The sequence below is a fragment of the Anopheles moucheti genome, chromosome 2 (assembly GCF_943734755.1).
Source record: "Anopheles moucheti chromosome 2, idAnoMoucSN_F20_07, whole genome shotgun sequence".
Classification (NCBI taxonomy): Eukaryota; Metazoa; Arthropoda; class Insecta; order Diptera; family Culicidae; genus Anopheles; species Anopheles moucheti.
The window spans coordinates 14,180,712-14,200,183 of NC_069140.1; the positions used below are offsets into that span (position 1 = coordinate 14,180,712).

A 19,472-nucleotide genomic window follows, 5' to 3' on the forward strand; every position below is an offset into this window, starting at 1 on the left:
GATAAGTGTACAGTAAAACTGAGTAGGCTGTTGGATTGCAAATACCTCACTGGTGAAAATAGTTTCCTGAAAAGTCACAGCATACTAGATCCGAGAGCAACAAAAAATGGCAGATTGCAAAGCAAACGGAACGGGCCATTACGATGGACGGCGGGTGAATAGTGAGGAAAATCTACACAAACCAGCAAACGAGAATGGAACCGACGCCCATCCGGGAGCTGAAGCGGATAGTAACGAACCCAACGTGGACCACTTGAACTGCATGGGCCGCTTATCGTATCACATGTCGATGACGATAGGGAAGTTTTTCTACCGGTAAGTAAAAATTTACCCACGGATGGTTGGTTCAGCCAGCCCACACATACACCTGGCAGAAATTTAAACGAAAAAACAACCTTCAACCGGCGAACTTGGCAGTGTATTTTTAAAACTGCTAATTCTTCCAAGGTCACTTAAGACTTCCAAAAAACGCGCAAGATATGGTGCCTGAAAGTGTTAATGTTGCACATTCAGGTATGGAAATATCCGTTTCCAACCGAAATCAAGACAAAGAGCGGGAAAGTTCGACTGATATAACCTGTTTCAGTAACGAAAAAGAAAAAAAATAATCATCCCCTGGAAAGATCAAACGGCAGTTTTGTGGATCACGTTATTTGGTGGTGGATTCAGTTATTTGGAATAAACAAAATCTCTCACACGCTTCCTGCCTGGGTGGTTCAGTTATGGGAACCGGTTCTGGTTGGATATAATATGGCTTCCTTATTTAGCCACCTCGCTGGCTGACCGATAGCTTTTGCCATTGAAAGTTTCAAGATGAGGATGCGTGCATCTCAAATTTACCCTCAAATGCCATTCGATCGTGTTGGAAAGAGTTGCGAGCAGGTTAAACCGTAAAGGGAGCAAAGACCTTTGAAGGTGGTGATGTACAAGAACTTGTAGTCAACGGGAAAATGCTCACCTTCCGTTAGATGTTTTATCAGGCACATGGCAATGTGGCAAATCGTTTGGGGAATAATAGCAAAACTAACCCCTTTTGTTTCTGGGTACAGCGCTGTTGTTACCATTGTTACAACGCGATCGGTTTGATCGGTGCCCTTTTGCGTGTACGTTCGATGGGTTATGTGTCACGTAACATTGCTGACATTCCATCACACCGATTGATAAAGCACGCTAGATTGATACGGTTTGTCATTTGTCTAGCCTCCCTTGATCCGGTCTGATAACACGGGGTGACGAATGACTGTATCGAACCGATCCGCTTTTAGGGGAACGTAGCGCAGATTTACAACCACATGTATCGCAAATAAGGAAATCGATTAGATGTTTCATTATCACACCATTGTAGATTAGGATTTGCTTTGGAAATATTGTTCCTCACGACCAAAGGTGTGTGTGTTTTTTTTAACGTTGAAAAGTGTCTTAAACGTCCGTAATTGATGTATAATTTTACCGACATCTGTTGGATGTTCGAATATGCAAAAATAGTGGCGATATGTCAACAGATGGTAGCATCGACTAAAAGCCACTTAATGCTATGAGAATATGGATAACGATTATTTGATCACAACCGTTCTGCGACAACTAAAGTGTATGGATAGCCATAAAACAATCGATAACAATTTATTGCCTACGATTTATCTTCTGTTGGTTTCTACAACAAAACAGTTGGGATACCCAATACAGAATAATATTTTGAAATCCAATCTATATCGGGATATACTATGTTGAATAATGTTAATTTAGAAGTTAATAATGCTAGATCGCGATCGAGCGGCTTCGTTGTCTGTTGTCGGTTTATTTTTATCAAAATAAATTTTTGGGATAAACAATTGTACTGTAGTTGATGCATGACTTACACATTTCAACTGTATAGTTTGTGCTCTCAAAAATATTAAAACATCTCCCAGGATTTCCCAGGATCTCCCAGGAAATTATGCATAAAACGCTTGATCGTTCTAGCGTTAACTCAGCCCGTGACCGATGAGCTCCGTCAGAGGAGTTAGATCATTCACAGCCCGCAGAAAACTATGGAGAGTGTGAAAATCAAACACGTGCGACGTGCGCTAGAAAGTAAAAGTGTCAGCGGACGATATGCGTCCTGTTTGCATAACAGATTACAGCTGTGAATTATGAAAACTCCTTATAGCTCACCTTGACCGGGTAGATTTCGTTGCACAGTGCAATGAGCAGCCCGATCTTGTATGAACCATTGTTTTAATTTATGTTGTGAAGATTTCAGCAGCAAGTAGCAAGAAGCGTTTTTTTAAATAGAACTACAAATAAAAGAAAATTATCTTTTCGCCGCCATGCTTTAAAAAATTAAATAATAGAATAAATGAAAAATGAAATGAATAAATAAATTATTAATAGATAGATAAATTTTTTGTAATCAAAAAGACAATCTATAAACAAATAAAATGATCTAAACCTGAGGTCCTCAAAGTACGGCTCTGAGGAGATAAACGATAAAATGTTGGAAGGTGCCAATAAAGGACACATGACCGCGTCACCACGGCTAAAGAACGTCAACACCAAATGTGTCATACGGTTCCACGTTTTTTTCGAGTCAATTAATTCTTAGTCTGTCTAAAAGCTTATTAAGGTTACTTCCGCTCGTATTATAGCACCTTTGTGATAATGTAACCTATACCACGTGATAAGGCGATCGAATATCGCTGAAATTGACGCAAGGAATGTGGTGACTTTCGTGAAAAGTGTCCACTTCGACTTCGAATCAACCTGAACGCAGTGGAGGATCAATCCCCTTGGAGGCCCAGGGCGGAATTTTTAAAGCGGGGCCTTTAATTTTGCTACGGCATTATCGGTGTTAGGGAGGTGTACTTCAAACATGATTTAACAACATTTTTACGATTTACGTACATTTACGATTCCTGATTACTCCAACGCCTTCTACGATTTTTCGCCCAAGGTACAGTTTTCAATCGGTTTACTTTTCGGTAACAATCATAGAAATTTCTTAGAAACCTGGTTCGCTCATGGTGATGTTTTAGGCGATGAACAACACAATTGTTTTCAGATTTGCGAAACCAGGAAAGCATGTTTTCAAGAGGTGATACCTGCAGTGTGGAATAAATTTGCCGATCACTATTGCATTGCATACTATCAAACCCGTGAGAGCGATCGCTAGTGTAAGGAAGATGGATGAAACGGAAAGTATCCCTCATCTCTCGCTCAAACTTCCCGTCGGCTGGTATGAAATTCCATACAAACCAGCTGTTTTCCGATTTTCGATACCAGGAAAGCATCCACGGAAGAGGTAGCACCTAGTACAGCAATTTTGGTCGAAAACCGCCGAAAGGTATGCAATGTTTATACACTAACTTTCCCGTTGGTCGTGAAAAATTTCTTCGAAAACTACCAGTTTCCGAATTTAAAGTACCAGGAGAGCATGCACGGAAGAGGTAGCTCCTGGTACTGCGCCGTAAGGTATGCAATGTTTATACACTAACCTTGCAACCAACTTGCAACGCAATGCGCCGTAAGGTATGCAATGTTTATACACTAACCTTGCAACCAACTTGCAATGCAAGTTTGGTGCATGCAAGAAACTTGCAGCAAGATGGCGCGCAAGATGGCGCCCAACTTCGTACTTGCATGCAACAAACTTGCATGCAAGCTTGCATGCAAACTTGCATGCAAGTTCTTGCAAGCAAATTCTTGCATGCAAACTTGCATGCAAGTTTGCATGCAAGAACTTGCATACAAGAACTTGCATGCAAGTTTGCATGCAAGAACTTGCATGCAAGTTTGTATGCAAGTTTGCATGCAAACTTGCATACAAACTTGCATACAAACTTGCATGCAAACTTGCATGCAAGTTTGCATACAAGAATTTGCTTGCAAGAACTTGCATGCAAGTTTGCATGCAAGCTTGCATGCAAGTACGAAGTTGGGCGCCATCTTGCGCGCCATCTTGCTGCAAGTTTCTTGCTTGCACCAAACTTGCATTGCAAGTTGGTTGCAAGGTTAGTGTATAAACATTGCATACCTTACGGCGCATTGCGTTGCAAGTTGGTTGCAAAGTTAGTGTATAAACATTGCATACCTTACGACGCAGTACCAGGAGCTACCTCTTCCGTGGATGCTCTCCTGGTACTATACATTCGGAAACTGGTAGTTTTCGAAGAAATTTTTCTCCACCAACGGGAAAGTTAGTGTTTAAACATTGCATACCTTTCGGCGGTTTTCGACCAAAATTGCTGTACTAGGTGGCTCCTCTTCCGTGGATGCTCTCCTGGTATTATACATTCGGAAACAGGTAGTTTTCGAAGAAATTTTTCTCGACCAACGGGAAAATTAGTGTCCTGGTCCTGGTACAATTTCGTTTATACTTTAAAGTCACTAAGTCGATATTCTTCTCTGCATTTAATTTATCACATAGAAACAAATGTTTTATATAACCAAGGAAGATATTTTTGATAAATTTTTTACCTTGTAAATTAATTTTTTTGCTATAAATTAACTTTGTTGTAAAATTTTCAAAAATCGCACAATCGGCACAAATTTTTGGGGCCCCAACACGGCGAGGCCCTAGGCGACCGCCTACTCCGCCTACCGTTTGATCCGCCGCTGCCTGAACGGGTGTGTGCCTGGTAAGAATGTATTACGTGACTTACATTTAGTGCACAACTACTAACCCGTTTAGTTGTTGCTTGATTCGTACCCATAATTGATACTACGAACAAATAGTTATTATCATCCCACTATACAGCGCTCGGCAATCACTTTAAACAGGGTGGAACGTGCAGTGTACTTGAGTCTTTTTAGGGTCATTACTGCATCCGGAATAGAAAACAACCGTACCGCTTGGTGATAATGGATGATAATACGCTACCGATGATATAATTACGTACGGAAAATGATGATCATTACACCAGAACTCTACGCACACAATAAAGCAAAAGGTGCACCATTTGTCCAGTTTTCATGTTTGTTAAGTACAATTTTTTTTGTACATGCTCTTATCAACATGTTTTACTATTAATAGGTGTAAAAATCGCACGATTGATTTATTTGCGCGTGCAATCCGTTTGTTCAAATAAAAAGCTGATAATCCCGTAATACGTACGCGACTATTGACCCATCAATCACATTCGTTGGCGCGTGTCAAAAGTAAATGTTTGACTTCCTTAGTTTTCACGCGTCTGCTCCATGCGCCGATAACATTAGCACCCGAAAATCCGCGTTTAAACCTTTCCTACTCGGCACCGTTTCAGGGGTGCGATCGTACGGCAACTCGCAGCCAAATTGTTGCTGCGTTTTGTATGAGTGAATGGTCACTTCTCTACCTAGCAACTTGTATTGCTTGCCAAGAAATCGTTCAATCGGTTTCTATTGCATCTTCTACTATCTGAACAAAGGCACCAGTGCCAAGTATTAGTATTAGAAGAACAAAGTGATCGCTGCGTATCTGCTGGTGGTTGAAGCAGTTGGCCATACCGATGAAGTTTCGTGAAAGTGTTTATCACGACCAGCCCCGTATGATCAGCAGATAAATTACGTGTTCAGTTGTTAAGAATAGATGGGGACGGAACTCTACTTTCTTTAAGAATCTTCTCCTTCTTTTCTGCGAGATAATCCTTCGGTACGACTAAGGAATCCAGCTTCCTGGTCCTTCCCAAGGCACTCCGCAGTTTTGAGCGTCTGGGGCTCGACTACCTCTGCTTGCTGTAGGAATGGAAGCTAATGTCGTCAAGTTATAACATTTTAATCATCAATCAAAAGTTATACAAACGTTATGTTAAACACAATTAATTTGCTACTTTAAATAGGAGTGTTAGCCAGTTTCCTTAATCTACAATGCCATACAAAACATTTTTAAGATTGTTCTCCCGCTGCAGTGTAGGTTCGTTGCTGATCGTCTCGATCAACTCAAACGGGATAGACGTAATGAGGTTGTTCCACTTTAATGAGCCCACTGAATGCTTCACCGAGTTGGACTTCTTTCGTGCCAAAAAGCAAATATTTATTGTGTTGTTCCTATGATTTATGAGTAACCATATTTATTTATGAGTGCGTACCCATTGACCATCGGCCGGAGGTCGGAAATATGCAATTAATATGATATCGTTCCTTTCTACTCCCCAGGCTCGGTTATTGGATAGCCAACAATGCTTGGAAAACGATCGGGTTGTGTTTTTTGCTGGTGGCACTGTGCAGCGTGGGCTTCATCCGGTTCCACAAAGAGAAAAGCCCAATGAAGCTCTGGATACCGCAGGGGTCGAAGTTCCTGTACGACACTAACTGGTTGATAGAGCACTTTCAGGAGGGTAATCGGATCGAAACGGTGTTGATCACCGCACCAGACGTACTCGTGCCGGAAGTATTACAGACGGTAAGATCGGGCGCCTGCTAGTGAAGCTGCTTTAATGATATTCTAATATATTTCCTCGACAATATTCTTCATACCTTCAGCTTGCCACCATTACGGAGGAAGTGGAAGGCTTCACGTTTCACAACAGCGAAGGTCAACGGTTGGGATGGAAAGATATTTGCCACAAGTACTGTTACACAAATCAAGGAACGGAGAAAGAGAATATCGCGCAGCATTTAACGCATCGCTTCATTTCTTTCCAGAGTTCCGTTTATAGCGGAATACACAGCGGAAATGACGCGCAAAAAGCGCCATGCCCAAGATCTGGTAGAATCGTCGGTAACAACGCGTCGGCCGAAGAAGAGCAAACCGTTCTTTACGCCGGTGATCGACATTCCCTCGTTCCTGTTCTGCCCGATGTTGGAACGGCTGGAAATGGGCTGCTATGGGAGCAGCTTGTTGGAGCTGTGGCAGTACAATCGTACCATAATGGCGGGCCTCTCGAAGGAAGACATCGTGGATAAGTTAAACCGCACCACGGTTAGCCCGATGACTGGACACACGGTCCAGTTTGCGGAGCTGCTTGGCGATGTGAAGCGTGACTGGAGCGGGCGAATAGTATCTGCCGGGTCACTGGCGACACATTGGTTCGTGCATGTCAACTTCTCGGAGGTAGATTCGGACGTCAGTGGCAATGCTGCCGGCACGGAGGACTGGGTCACGGAGAATGCTGGTTTGTGGGAGGAAAAGTTCCTACAGATTGTAGCCAAGGCAAAGCTGGAACTGTCGAACAATGAGACAAGCATGTACTATGCGGCCGGTAGGAGGTAAGGTGCCGATTTTTGGAAAGACTTCCATTTGGTAGTGTGAGTTTCGCTAATTTCCTTTTTCTTTGATCTAGCTATGGAGACATTAGCGAAGAATCGATGTTCAAAGACATGGATAAGCTCATTTATGGCGGTATTGTCATGTTCGTCTACATGCAGCTGGTCTTATCAAAATTCAGCTGGACCGAGTTCAGGGTGCGTATGATTGCACTAGCGACCGCCAAATGGACTAGTACATTTATCGAAGTTTCCTTCCTCTTTTTCTTTGCGCGATAACTTGAAGGTTATACTTGGATCCGTTGGGCTGCTGAGTGTTGGAATGGGATTCATCTCTGGTTGCGGTATCGTAGCAGTGCTTGGAGTGTCCTATGGTCCTGTACACACGTCGCTCCCATTTCTGCTGATGGGCCTCGGTGTGGACGACATGTTCGTTATGATGGCCTGTTATCGCAAAGTGCGCAAAGCCAATCCCGACCTACAGCTGGCCGAACGAATGGGGCTAATGCTGCAGCACGCTGGCGCATCCATCACGGTCACGTCACTGACGGACATCGTGGCGTTCATAGTGGGTTCAATCACAGTGATTCCTTCGCTGCAATCGTTTTGCATCTATGCAGCTGCCGGCGTATTTATGATGTTCGTCTTTGTAATCACCTTCTTCGTGGCGATATTCACGCTGGATGAAATACGCATTGCTAACCGACGAAACTCGTTCCTGTTGTGGGTGGTGCATGATGAGAAGTCGACCTCACTCTGGTGTGAGTACAATCTGATGCATCGCTTTATCAACATGCTGTACTCGAAGTTCCTGCTGACGAAGGTTGGAAAAACGTTAGTCATACTCGCGGTAGTGCTGATGACAAGCGTCAATGTGCACAATCTGTTGAAGCTGCGCCAGAAGTTTGACCCCAATTGGTTCATTCCGCAGGAAACATACTACAACCAGTTCGTGGTTAAGACGCACGAACACTATCCCAACGCAGGCTACGAGGCGTTGCTATTGTTCGGTAATCTCAACTATACCGCCGAGTTGCCCAATCTGATAAGAATTACGCATCAGCTCGAAAATCGGACTGACATATTACATGGCTTTAGTTCGTGGGTGACCTCGTTTCAGGACTTTGTGCATATGCACTACGACAAGGACGTAGCAGTAGATCCGCTAACCGATAGTGATTTTCGCAAGTACTTGACAAAGTTTCTCTTCAGCTACGAAGGAGGCCGGTACCAGATGAATATAAAGTTTGCTACCAAGCTTAAATGTGGCCAGCCCGCACCAAACATTACCGTCACAACGATGGAGTTCAAGTTTAAACCGTTCAAGGAGCGTGAGGAATACTTACCGGCCAAATATGCCGTGGAGGAGGTGCTGGAGAATAGCAATATAAGCACGGGTGACCACTACCGAACGCTGTGGGCAAAGATATTCGGGAACTGGGTAACGGACGAAATCATCGATACGGAAATCTATCGCAACATATCGCTGGCATTGATCGGTGTGATGTTCTGCTCGGTAGTGCTGATAGTGAACCTTCAAATCTGTTTCTGGATATTCGTCTGTGTGCTGCTCACGTTGGTCAACGTAGGAGGGCTGATGCAGGTATGGGGACTTACATTGGATCTAGTGTCGTGCATAGCGCTGCAACTTGCGGTGGGATTGTGTGTCGATTATGCGGCTCATATTGGGCACACCTTCCTAACCATCAACAAAGGCGATAGGAATCGCCGAAGTCTCGAAACAGTATTGCACATCGGAGCGGCCGTATTCTATGGTGGAGGTTCAACGATACTGTCGCTGTCGATACTTTCCGGTTCGCAGGCATACACTTATAGGACATTTTTCAAAATATTCCTGCTCGTTATTGCATACGGGCTGTTCCATGGTACAATCCTGCTACCAGTCATACTAAGCCTCATTGGCCCGGCACCGTACAGTGGGTCCCTGAACAGTCTCAATACGATCAACAATAATCCCAGTCCGTCGAAGAAAACGTGTCGCGAAGGTGCGGAGACGATTTCCTTCATAGGCAATGAAAAATATATGCCAAACGGTGCGGATCTCTAGAGAGTTCGCATTTGAGTGGACGCGATAGCGACAGTGAACGGAACATCGAGTGCTCTTAAAAAGATCGTACAGAATTTTAAATTGTATTTTTAGCGGGACCATCTCACAAACAATATTGCCTAGCGACTCCAATTGTGATTGAGAGATCATTCTCTTCCATATGCTTGATTTTAAGAACTGTACATACAATAATAGGAGATAGAAACATTACGATTCGTAGGGTATGGGTTGACACGTAGGTTTATGTATCGAAGCGATAAAAACACATAGTTTTTATAACTACATATGATTGAAATTAATAAAAGAGCAATCGTTAAAACTTATGACACACACAGCAATCGCTGATAATTCGTTTCATTCTATATTTAAAACCAGACCTAATGGTAGATCTATATTTTGCGTAAGGCCGACCATGTATGTTCTGGAGCATTTTACTATAATTATTTAATCATTTGCGAAGCTGGTTTTATGCAGATGTTTTTTTCAGTTAATAAATGCTCACCGCGCTTAAGGCTAAACTACACGATACATGTTGATCGTTTCGGAAATTTTTTACGGTTATAATTAATTATAAAAACTAAATGAGGGAATCAGATGGAAGCTACGAGACAATTTTCAGAAGCGCTAGAACATTGTTAAAAGTTAATAAAACCTCTTTCCACTTATTCGACTTGCATGGTTTAACACTTGTCAATCACTTTACATTTTCTATAAAGTGATCGGAAGTTTTTGATAAAGTTTTCCATAACCGCGCATCATAATCCTAACTTTAAAAAGTTTAATCGTAACCATCGCAACCGTTCACTACCGGATTATAAAAGTAAACCGATTGTCAAATTAAAATATGACATGGTGTGCTCTGGGCGAGAATGAACACACCACGCCACTACCCGGTTTGAGCATGCGTGAATGCTGTGGCCGCGGCCTTACGGATGCGACTGTCAAGTTGCTGTCATGCTTCGTACATTTCGGGGAGAGTCGCCGCCATTATTTATCGTAAATCGCGGCATATCTGTACAAGATTTGTGCTAATTTGTGTGGTGTGCTGGGAAGAAATAAGCGAGCACTCCAATATTCGTTGCAAAAGTGGTATAGGGCGTGAATGTGCAGTACAAATAGTCCGTTTCGAGAAAGTGTGCAGAGAAAAACGTAATTAGAAAAACTTAACGACGCCGGGAGTGCAAAAGCGAAGCCGCCGCGGGTGGCAAAGCAAGCAAGGAAGAAGAAAAAGAAGCGGTTTCTGCAAGCGTGTTTGTGTGCGTGTACACACTGGGTGCGTGCGTCCGAGGTGTCGTGTGTGTTAGTGAGTGTTGGTCGTTTTCACGAGATCTTTACCAACGGAGGAAAAACCATTGAACGAAACATCCAAGCAGCAGCCCGGATACAAACATGGATATTGGCGGTACGACAAAGGTGGCTTCTCCGGAGTCCACAGTTACAGTCGAAAAAACTTGCGCCGCTCCAGAAGTCAGTGAAAACCCGTCAGCATCTGGTAAAAACGGTAAGTTTTCGTTTCTTTCCTACCCTAAGATTACGAGTTGTCAAGCACCGCTTTGCTACCGCAACGATGATTTGCAATCGTCAAAGCAAATGACGCTCTCGAAAGAAGCCGTAAGCGCGTGGTTCTTTAGAAGAAAACAATTGTAAACAACTATATTGTTGCTGGACAAACAAAACAACAAGTCGTATTACTTCTCCTCTCTGTCGTGTATTGGAGGGCTTTTGAGCATTCTAGTATATTTGAACGTTATTTTTTTGTTTTAGGATCGCTTCCGGATTCCAGCGCTGATTCTGTGAAGGATACGGCATGCGTTGCCGACTCGATTGGGAAGCAGAAAGATACTTCCCAGGAAACGCTCGTGTCCCCCAAGCCAGCATCAGATGTTTTGGCTAAGGTCGATGAATCAAACAGCATAGCGGAACTGAGGAAAGGTCCCCTAAAACAACCTGCCGTGACAACTAGCACATCGGGCGACATTTCACAGCCAGACTGCGAACCCGTCCGGAACGACACACCATGCAACGATAAACTGGATGATCAAGAGCAGATTGACGAGGATGACGAGCTGTTGAAACGTATGGAGGCGATCGAAAAGGGCGAAGATCTAGACGCTGTGCCGGAAGATGCCAATCATCAAAATGGTTTGCTACAGAAAGCGGTAGAAAAAGGGGATTCTGGGAAGGAGACGGCTATGTGCGTTGATGCTGCAAAAGCCACGACCTCATCGGAAGCACCTGTTAGCATCTTATCCGAGTCGGATGCAACATCAAAATCGGCCGAAGCAGCTAGTCCGACTTTCAAACGAAAACATCCTTTCACTGTGGGTGAAGTCGAACCGCAAGTGAAGAAAGTGCATATTGCCGATGTGACGGATGGTCCGCAACCCAAAGCAACAAGCTCGGGAACAACACCTTCACCTGCTAGGCAGCCGAGCGAAGCATCGGCTGAACCGCCTGGATCATTCGAAACAGACCGCCATCAAAAGGAAAAGGACGATAAACCTCCGTCGGTTGAGAAGATGGAGGTTGATGGTTCGCCGGAACCGGCAGAATCATCTCCCAAAAATGTAGACATGCTGCCTGATACGGAACCAAACACCGAACCTGATGCGATGGATCAAAAATCTGAAGAAATAAGCTCATCGGTCGTGGAGGAACCGGTGCGCCAAGTAGGCGATTCTGCCGAAAACAAGAAAACAGAAAACTCAAACGTGTCTAGCTCCGATGACAAACAGGAAGGCATGACGAGCGAAAACACGAAACCACCTGATAGCGAAGTTTCAGCGTCAGTTCTTCCTGCTCCCTCGGGAGACGAAGCTATGGATGTGGATGAAGATGAAATCGATATGGCAGAGAGCAGCACATCTACCGGACCTGCTGCTTCGGTGGCTATTCCCGTGGTAGAGCCTCCGTGCGTGAAGAAGGTCGCTTACCTTTGTGGTAAGGACGATCCAAAGGAGGCAGACGAAAAAGTCACCGTGGTTTCGACTGCAAAGACTTCGGCTACGTCTGCGTCTACATCATCCTCGACGCCAGCGGTCGCTGTCGCCGAAACATCGGAGGTATCCGTGGCGAAGGACGTGGGCTCTGCGTCAAAACCATCCTCCGGTAGTGCTGTATCCACTAAAGGAGGCGACGAACCCGAGGATGTCGTGGACAGCAGCAACATTGTTTCAACTGTTCCAAAGCTAGTGGTGGAATCAGCAGAAAAATCCGCTGAATCTGGGAAAGTACTTGCTGAAAGGGTGGTACTGGAAGAAAACATCGTCGGAAGCTCGCAACCCTCATCAAGCAGCGATACGAAGAAACAATCTTCATCGATAGATAAACGATCGAGCGAGCAGCTGCGTGACTCGGTACACAGGAGTGCTCTGTTGGCTAAGGCGTCCAGCACACCAAACCAAAACGCGTCAGAATTGACGTCCTCGTCCTCGAACCCTTCAACACCGAAAACGTTAAATAAGGTGACGACATCCGCTGTCAGCTCTTCCAACGTCTACAGCTCCACTCCGATCCATCAGAACTTTGGCAAAGTAAGCTCAGGAAATGTTAGTAAAATCACGAATCCGCCATCCTCGATCGAAACCAGCAGAATAGAGGCGGACGAAACAGCAACGACTTCCGCCATCAGTGAACAGTCAGAGTCGTTAATGAAAACTGAGACCGAAGAAAAGTATACTAGCCACGCCACGTCGGCAACGAAAAGTTTGCCGTCAACAACAGAAACGGCATCCTCAGCTACGACAGGTACTATGGGAACATCCGATTCTTCAGTCAAAAGCACGTCACCCAAGAAAGAGCCAAGGCACGAAGACTCCAGCAGTTCAAAGGGTAGTCTCAAAACATCTGGCGATGTATCGGAAGTAGATTCGTGTACAGGTAAGGTGTTTGTAGCAAACAGAGCTAGTTGAAGAAGAAACGAACGTTGCTCATACTAATGTTGTGGTTTGTTTCAGGAGTCTCGGGAATGAATACTGCGGAAGAGATAAATTTGTATGTGAGCAACGCACGGAAGTTAAATGGCATTTCCTCAACCTCGGAAGGCTCTGATTTGGGTACAAAAGATGATGTGACCAAATCTCTTGTATCCGTGAAGCAGGAGCATGATAGTAAAGCAGGTATCAATTCGATACAATTGGATCTCTCCCGTGCCATATCACCCACCACGTCTGCCGAACAGCAGTATGAAGTGAGCGTATGGTATGAAGGGAAAGAATTACAGTTCATGTCGGTGGAACGAATCCATGGCGGGACGAAAGTCGATCGCTCTGCTGCTGCTGTTGCTGAGACGGCTGCTCAGGATGCTTCAAACACCGATTCCTCTTCAAAGCTATCCTCCACAGCTACCACGAATGGCAGCGTAAGTAGTATAGGGCCATTCGCGCTTCCAGGAGCCAAAACATCATCCGTGGGTCAATCGACCGATAGCTCTTCGTCGTCGGCCACCATAACCACCGGTGTTAAGTTAACGCATTCGGTGACGGTGCCGCAAATGAAGCAAACTGTATTGGGGCCGAAAGCACTTTGCGATTTGCTAATTGAGGAATTCCAAAAGCTGAGACGAACGTTCACACCGGACGATTCCACCGTAGATGATGCCAGCACACTGCTGCTGAAAAGTCCCCGAACGCCTTACACCGGGCGTGGTCGCAAAGACAGTGCGAAGAAAAGTGGTGCGCGTACTCAGAAGCGTTCTAAAGCGACGGACAGTGATGGGGATGATGATGATGACGATGTTGACAACGATGCTCGTACTCCTCGGTCCGGAGGATCATCCACCACAAAGCAACCGGCTAAGCGTACAAAAGTCGTATTAACGGCCGCCGCCAATGAATCCCCGGTCGCCAGCTCTAGCACCAGCACGAAATCGAAAATTGCCCAAGAACCAAAGCAATTTGACATTTGCTGTCTGGCTCGGTGGACTGACCGCAAGTACTACGCAGGCAGGGTAACTAACTATCGGGGAGACAATAAGTACGTGGTGGTGTTTGAGGACGGTTGCTCGAAGACTCTATCACGAGACATCATCGTATTTGGCGAGGATGGTGTGTTACCGATACAGCATCACTCAATCCACGCCCTAACCGGAGGTGACACGTACGAGCCCGCCATTGTGGAAGAAATTAAGCGAAATGATGCCAACGAAGTGGTGTACTGTGTGCGGACGGCCACCAACCCATTGGAGGTAACAGCCACCGACATCTATCTCACAGACGAGCAAGCGAAATGGATCCATAACGCATGCAAGGACAAACCAGACCCAATCCAAAAGCTTCTGCAGCCGGGATCCTCGGGTGTCAACTCGGTGGGAGGCGGTGATGCGGCAAGTGGCAATCAAGGAAACGCACCGGAAGGAAGCTTAACCCCGGCTGCGTCAGATTTGGTGAAAGATGCTGGCGATAAAGGCTCGCGTTCGACACGCAGTAAACGCGGCGCGGGAGCAAATGACAAATCCATGGGATCTACCACACCGGAAGCTGGTTACTCGGGTGGAGTTGGTAAAAAAGGACGCCGTGGACGAAGGTAAGCGCATGTAGTAGAAACAAATCGCATGACAAACCACCGTACTTTGAGATACATCATCATAAACGGACAATACCATTTTGACACACGCGCGTACCCGCTGCGAGTGTCAGACAGACAGACAGCATAATTCGGTTAATACGTATTCTTTTTTTTTTCGCTATGTTTATATATTTATAGGCTTTCATAAACGTTCTGGCAAGAATGCTCCCTTCTTCAAATAATGTTCTACACCTTTCACCCACTTCTGTCCTTTGATACTACTGCTACTATACTATATTATCGTCATCATCTGCTCCACTACTACCACTAAATACTCAAAGCCAAATTTCGCCAATGAGTGACAGCAGAATCTTTTAATTTTTCAAACCAATGACGAAATTGTAACAGAATCTAATGCGCCGCATCCTTACCATTGAAACAGAGCGATAGATTAAATAGCACACACGTTTGGACGGACGAACGCAATGTAGAAAGGAATGCAATTTTGTTGCGTGTTGCGGTTTGCGTGTAGGGCACACTGTAACTTTAATTTCTGATCATCTGGTTTTTGAACCAATGGATTGTCCCGACCTCTCTCTGGCCCCCCCACCACAACACCACCCTGTACACTGCTTGGTCCATGTAACAAGCAGAGTCCGCTTTTCGAGCTGACACCTAGAAACGTAAACATTATGCATACATATACAGGCACACAGATATCAAATTGTTTGGCATTCCTGAACTCTAAAGCATTAGAAAGGCTTCTGTTATTCCGGAGCAAATATTAAGTCACATTGAAAGAAAAGCACACAAAGCCGCTGTGCACTATGTATTAGTATTAGGTTTTAACAAGCGACATAAACTCGGTTTAGATTATACAGCAGGAATAATAGAGACGAGTGTAAGGAAAGCAGTGCGCGTGGAAAAGTAACAAAAAAAAGTTTATGCTTAAGTCCTAGATGTGTAAGCCATTAGAGTAGCAAATGAAACTAGCCACTAGTGTTTTGTTTAGTGTGCCACATAAGATGGCGAAAGCAGGAAATTACTACGCGCTCGAAGTTAATTCGTTTGCTCACCAATCCCGCTTAAGGATATGTTGTAATAATCGCACAAATTTCAACAACATACTTACATACTGTTGTGTGTGTATTTTAAGCGAATACACCTTTCGATCGTCATGATAATGGTACATTGGATATTGGACAAGCACACCTCTCACTGCAGCAAAGCTGCTAAATGCACTTTGTTCTGCCTGTGAGTGAGTGTTTTGCAACGTAGTTTTTTGTTTCAGTAACACAGTAACATTTTCACTGCGTCCTCCTTTCGAAATGGTAAGGTTAGGTGAAATACTTCACGTTAACCATTAACCTATTGATTCGATCGATCCGGACCGTTCTCTCGTAGCAAGGACTGACTGCCCGGCTACGTGGCTAAGATAGAGGTGTAAAAACCCATAAATGGCAGGCATATGGACCCAGTAAATCGTAACGGCCAAGAATCAGAAGAAAAAACCAAGACGATTGAAAGATTTTAAATGGATCATAGAATTTTAGGAAGGGACATTTTTAGCAGCTTTGAGTTTCATCGTTCTTGGAAACACACTGGAGTTATCCAAAGTCGTTATTAGTGATGTTTGGTGATATATAAAGGCGTACAGTTTTTCGCTATAGCAATAATAACGGAAATGTATTATGTGTTTCTTCCATCGATGTAATGACTTTTAAGCTGGCCATTACTATGCCTAGTAGTACGGTACATGAGATGAGGACATTACACGAAACTATCAAGTAGATAATAACAACCACCACCACCACCAAGCATTATAAGGCGAGGAATTTTACGCATACAACGTAGATACAACATATGGGTTTGATGTAAAATAGATTACAATAAAAAAAAACACTCGTAGAAGGGAAATAGCCAGCCAACACAATGACAATGAACTCATCATCTCAGTGGGGTTTGAGGAAAACCTCAGCAAAATTTGATACACCGTACATACATACATACACCACCACCAACACAATTCATGTCATGAAATCGTTTATTAGTCTCCTCGGTGTATCGGCAGCAAGGTTCGCAAGAATCGGTAGATGAGGTGCACAACAGTTCGGATTGGAATCCTCCTCTACTATATCAAGTATTTTGTAAAAACTCATCTACTACCCCTTTAGACGGGGGCGCATCTAATGAAATATCAGACGCAGAATAGTAGACGAGCGCGCAAGCATCTATAGAACATGTTAGCGAGAGAAGTAAAAAGTAATACAATAAAGCAAACACATATAAACTGTGTTCTAAAAAGCGCAAACAATCGTTTAAAGGTCGCTACTCAATACACATTAACTTATCATCAAAAAGGAAGACACAAAGGCACAGTTTGCGAAGCTAGCAAAATACAAACGAGGCGAACTTGCAGTGCCGCAGCGTGGTAGAAGATAGATTTCCCGGCACAAGTACAGAACGAAAGCAAGGCACAGAGATAGATCTCCACTCGCGATCTAGTAGTCCAGTGTAAAACCGTCAGCGTTGATCACTGTACTAATCGCGTGCGAAGGGCAAACGTCTGCATCGTATCGAGTCGGATGCGTGTCTACTATTGCCGCCATCCAGCCCGGCCAAACCTGCCTGCGCGCCCGCTAGACATCCGCATAGAAAGGCCACGAGCGTTTCACCGACACCGACAATCCGCAACATCCGTGGTGAAAATGTATGAAGGCGCCATCCTGTTGAAGCATGAAATGGCTGCAAATGAAAGGGTCTTCTAAATATCGGTCAAATAAACAACCTGCAAAACCTTAAGAAAAACCATCTCGGGGTTTGATTATTTTGTTGTTTGAAAATTCAAGTAAGTGAACAACAGAAAAGAACGAATGGTTAGCAGCATACTCTAGTGTAAGGAAATGATCATCCAGATGCCCACTCTTCGTGTTACGATTGCTGTGCGAGGAATGCCAAACATTTTGACTCTGTGAGCGCCACGTTGTGATAAGACGAAAAGTTGGAAAAATTTGTATAATAATTTGTAACAATAACGCGCCACTTTTAACGTGTGCGTGTGTTGTGTCATGCTTATGATAATAAAACATTTCACTCCACTTCTCACTCAATGCTGTGGCATTGTACTTAATGCGTCGCAGAAGTATCGGTGTTTGGCAAAATGTTTGGCATTATCGCTAGCATATACACTAAGAGTTAAATGCATTTCGTTTTGCATCGGTCCGCATGGCTGAACCTATCCTTTTGATCGACTCCGTCAATCTGTTCTAATTAAAGTGCCGTTTGGAAGTGGTGTCATGCATTGGAAATAGTAAGGTTGAAACAATTAAGATTTTCATATTACTTACATTGCAGAAAGCAGCACCTGCCACCTGAATCACGCATATCTGAGTGTAGCGATGTGTCGGATACTTATGAGGAGGAAATCCCTGTACCAACAAGCCCAGAAACGGGTCTGGATGCAGTGGATGGTGTGCAGCCGGAATTGCAGCGCACGGAACAAGAATCCGAACTAACCAGTAAGTTGCCTTGTCGAAATGAATTCCCGAAGCATGACGATCAAATGTACGTCCCCATTGTCTATTTATGCCAGGAATGAGTATTGTGTCCGCATACTTTGGCACTGGCGGAAAGGATAGACTGGACCAACTGCTCGGACCGATACCGGTCGATGCGAAATCTTTGTTCCGGAATAAGCACTTTCTGTTAAGCTGTACTGTTCCATCGAAGGTATCGCGTGCTGATGAATTTGAACATGCTGTTTTGCCAGACTACTTGTTAACACTTTTCGCCGCTTCAACATTTTGCAGGGAGTTGCAGCTGCCGCGACACAATTCTCCAGTGTTCCTTTTGTGAAGCAACACATTCGGCGGCAGATAGAAGCTGGGGGCGGCAAAGTGTATCAATTCTTCGAGGATGTGCCGAAGAATAAGTATAAGCAATGCAAGCTGATTGCGCCACGTCCTTCTACCACTGCAATTTACGTGCAGTGCTTAGCCAGTAACATTGTGGTAGGATGGCCTAACAAACGGCAAAACGCATAGCAAGAACTACTGAAATTCAGGCTTTTATCGTCTTCGTTACAGGCTGTGTCGCACGAATGGATCATACAATGCTGTCAAGTGATGATGATGCTGGATTACAAACAGCATGCCCTACCGGCTGGATGGTCCTTTCTCGAAAATCGGTTCATCGATTGGAGCAGCGGTCGGGGAAAGGATAAGCGAACCTCTAGTACACCGTTTGCGTCAGTGTGCATTAACGTAGCTAGTCTCTGTAAGGACTTCAATGACTTTTGGAGCCGGGTATGCAAGCTGGCCGGTGGTACGGTGCGTCTAATTAAGACTGAGTCGGACATTACGGAAAACCTGACGGGATATTTGCTAACGGATCAAGAATTTCCCGAGGAAATCAAGATCAAAGCTGCCCGCACCGGTCTGCTGGTAGTGTCAACCGTTTGGGTGGTGCAGAGTTTAATTCTGGGCCGGGTTTGCCATCCGAATAGTAACGAGAAACTAACACAAATCTATCAGGAGGAAGATTATTAATCATTGTGGGCTGTGGGCTGGATTATTGTTTTTGTTGGGTGTAATGTAATATTTGTTACGTTTTCACAGTGGAAAGAGAATAGACCGAAGTAACTCTTTTATGGTGGATACAAAAAACGCAAATAAAATTAGCGAAAGAAATGTCTCGGGGAATGTAAATAAACAAATTGGTAGCTGTGTTCTTAAAAAACTAC

At 44.4% G+C, this 19,472-nt stretch overlaps 2 protein-coding genes across 3 annotated transcripts; both read left to right on the forward strand.

The window, feature by feature from the left end:
• The first annotated feature begins 106 nt into the window (after positions 1-106).
• LOC128299141 (NPC1-like intracellular cholesterol transporter 1) lies at positions 107-9,551 on the forward strand. The gene is made up of 6 exons (XM_053035011.1): positions 107-315; positions 6,109-6,355; positions 6,436-6,521; positions 6,598-7,161; positions 7,236-7,356; positions 7,445-9,551. Exons 1-6 carry the CDS (start codon positions 107-109, stop codon positions 9,224-9,226), a joined length of 3,009 nt encoding a protein of 1,002 aa, XP_052890971.1. The 3' UTR covers positions 9,227-9,551.
• A 729-nt stretch (positions 9,552-10,280) lies between these two features.
• Positions 10,281-19,445, forward strand: LOC128310304 (TP53-binding protein 1-like). Of its 2 annotated transcripts, none has more exons than XM_053046909.1 (7): positions 10,281-10,727; positions 10,991-13,105; positions 13,183-14,749; positions 18,086-18,249; positions 18,324-18,460; positions 18,541-18,741; positions 18,817-19,445. In XM_053046909.1, exons 1-7 carry the CDS (start codon positions 10,616-10,618, stop codon positions 19,276-19,278), a joined length of 4,758 nt encoding a protein of 1,585 aa, XP_052902869.1. In that variant the 5' UTR covers positions 10,281-10,615; the 3' UTR covers positions 19,279-19,445. The 2 variants fall into 2 exon arrangements, with proteins under 2 accessions (XP_052902869.1, XP_052902870.1); XM_053046910.1 differs by having other exon boundaries at positions 13,186-14,749.
• Positions 19,446-19,472: the final 27 nt, after the last annotated feature.

Coding starts and splice junctions, on each gene's coding strand:
- LOC128299141 (XM_053035011.1), top strand. CDS start 107: ATGGCAGATTGCAAAGCAAACGGAACGGGCCATTACGATGGACGGCGG. Junction 6,356..6,435: donor TGCCGGAAGTATTACAGACG/GTAAGATCGGGC, acceptor TCATACCTTCAG/CTTGCCACCATTACGGAGGA. Junction 7,357..7,444: donor TCAGCTGGACCGAGTTCAGG/GTGCGTATGATT, acceptor GATAACTTGAAG/GTTATACTTGGATCCGTTGG.
- LOC128310304 (XM_053046909.1), top strand. CDS start 10,616: ATGGATATTGGCGGTACGACAAAGGTGGCTTCTCCGGAGTCCACAGTT. Junction 13,106..13,182: donor GGAAGTAGATTCGTGTACAG/GTAAGGTGTTTG, acceptor GGTTTGTTTCAG/GAGTCTCGGGAATGAATACT. Junction 18,742..18,816: donor GCTTAGCCAGTAACATTGTG/GTAGGATGGCCT, acceptor TCTTCGTTACAG/GCTGTGTCGCACGAATGGAT.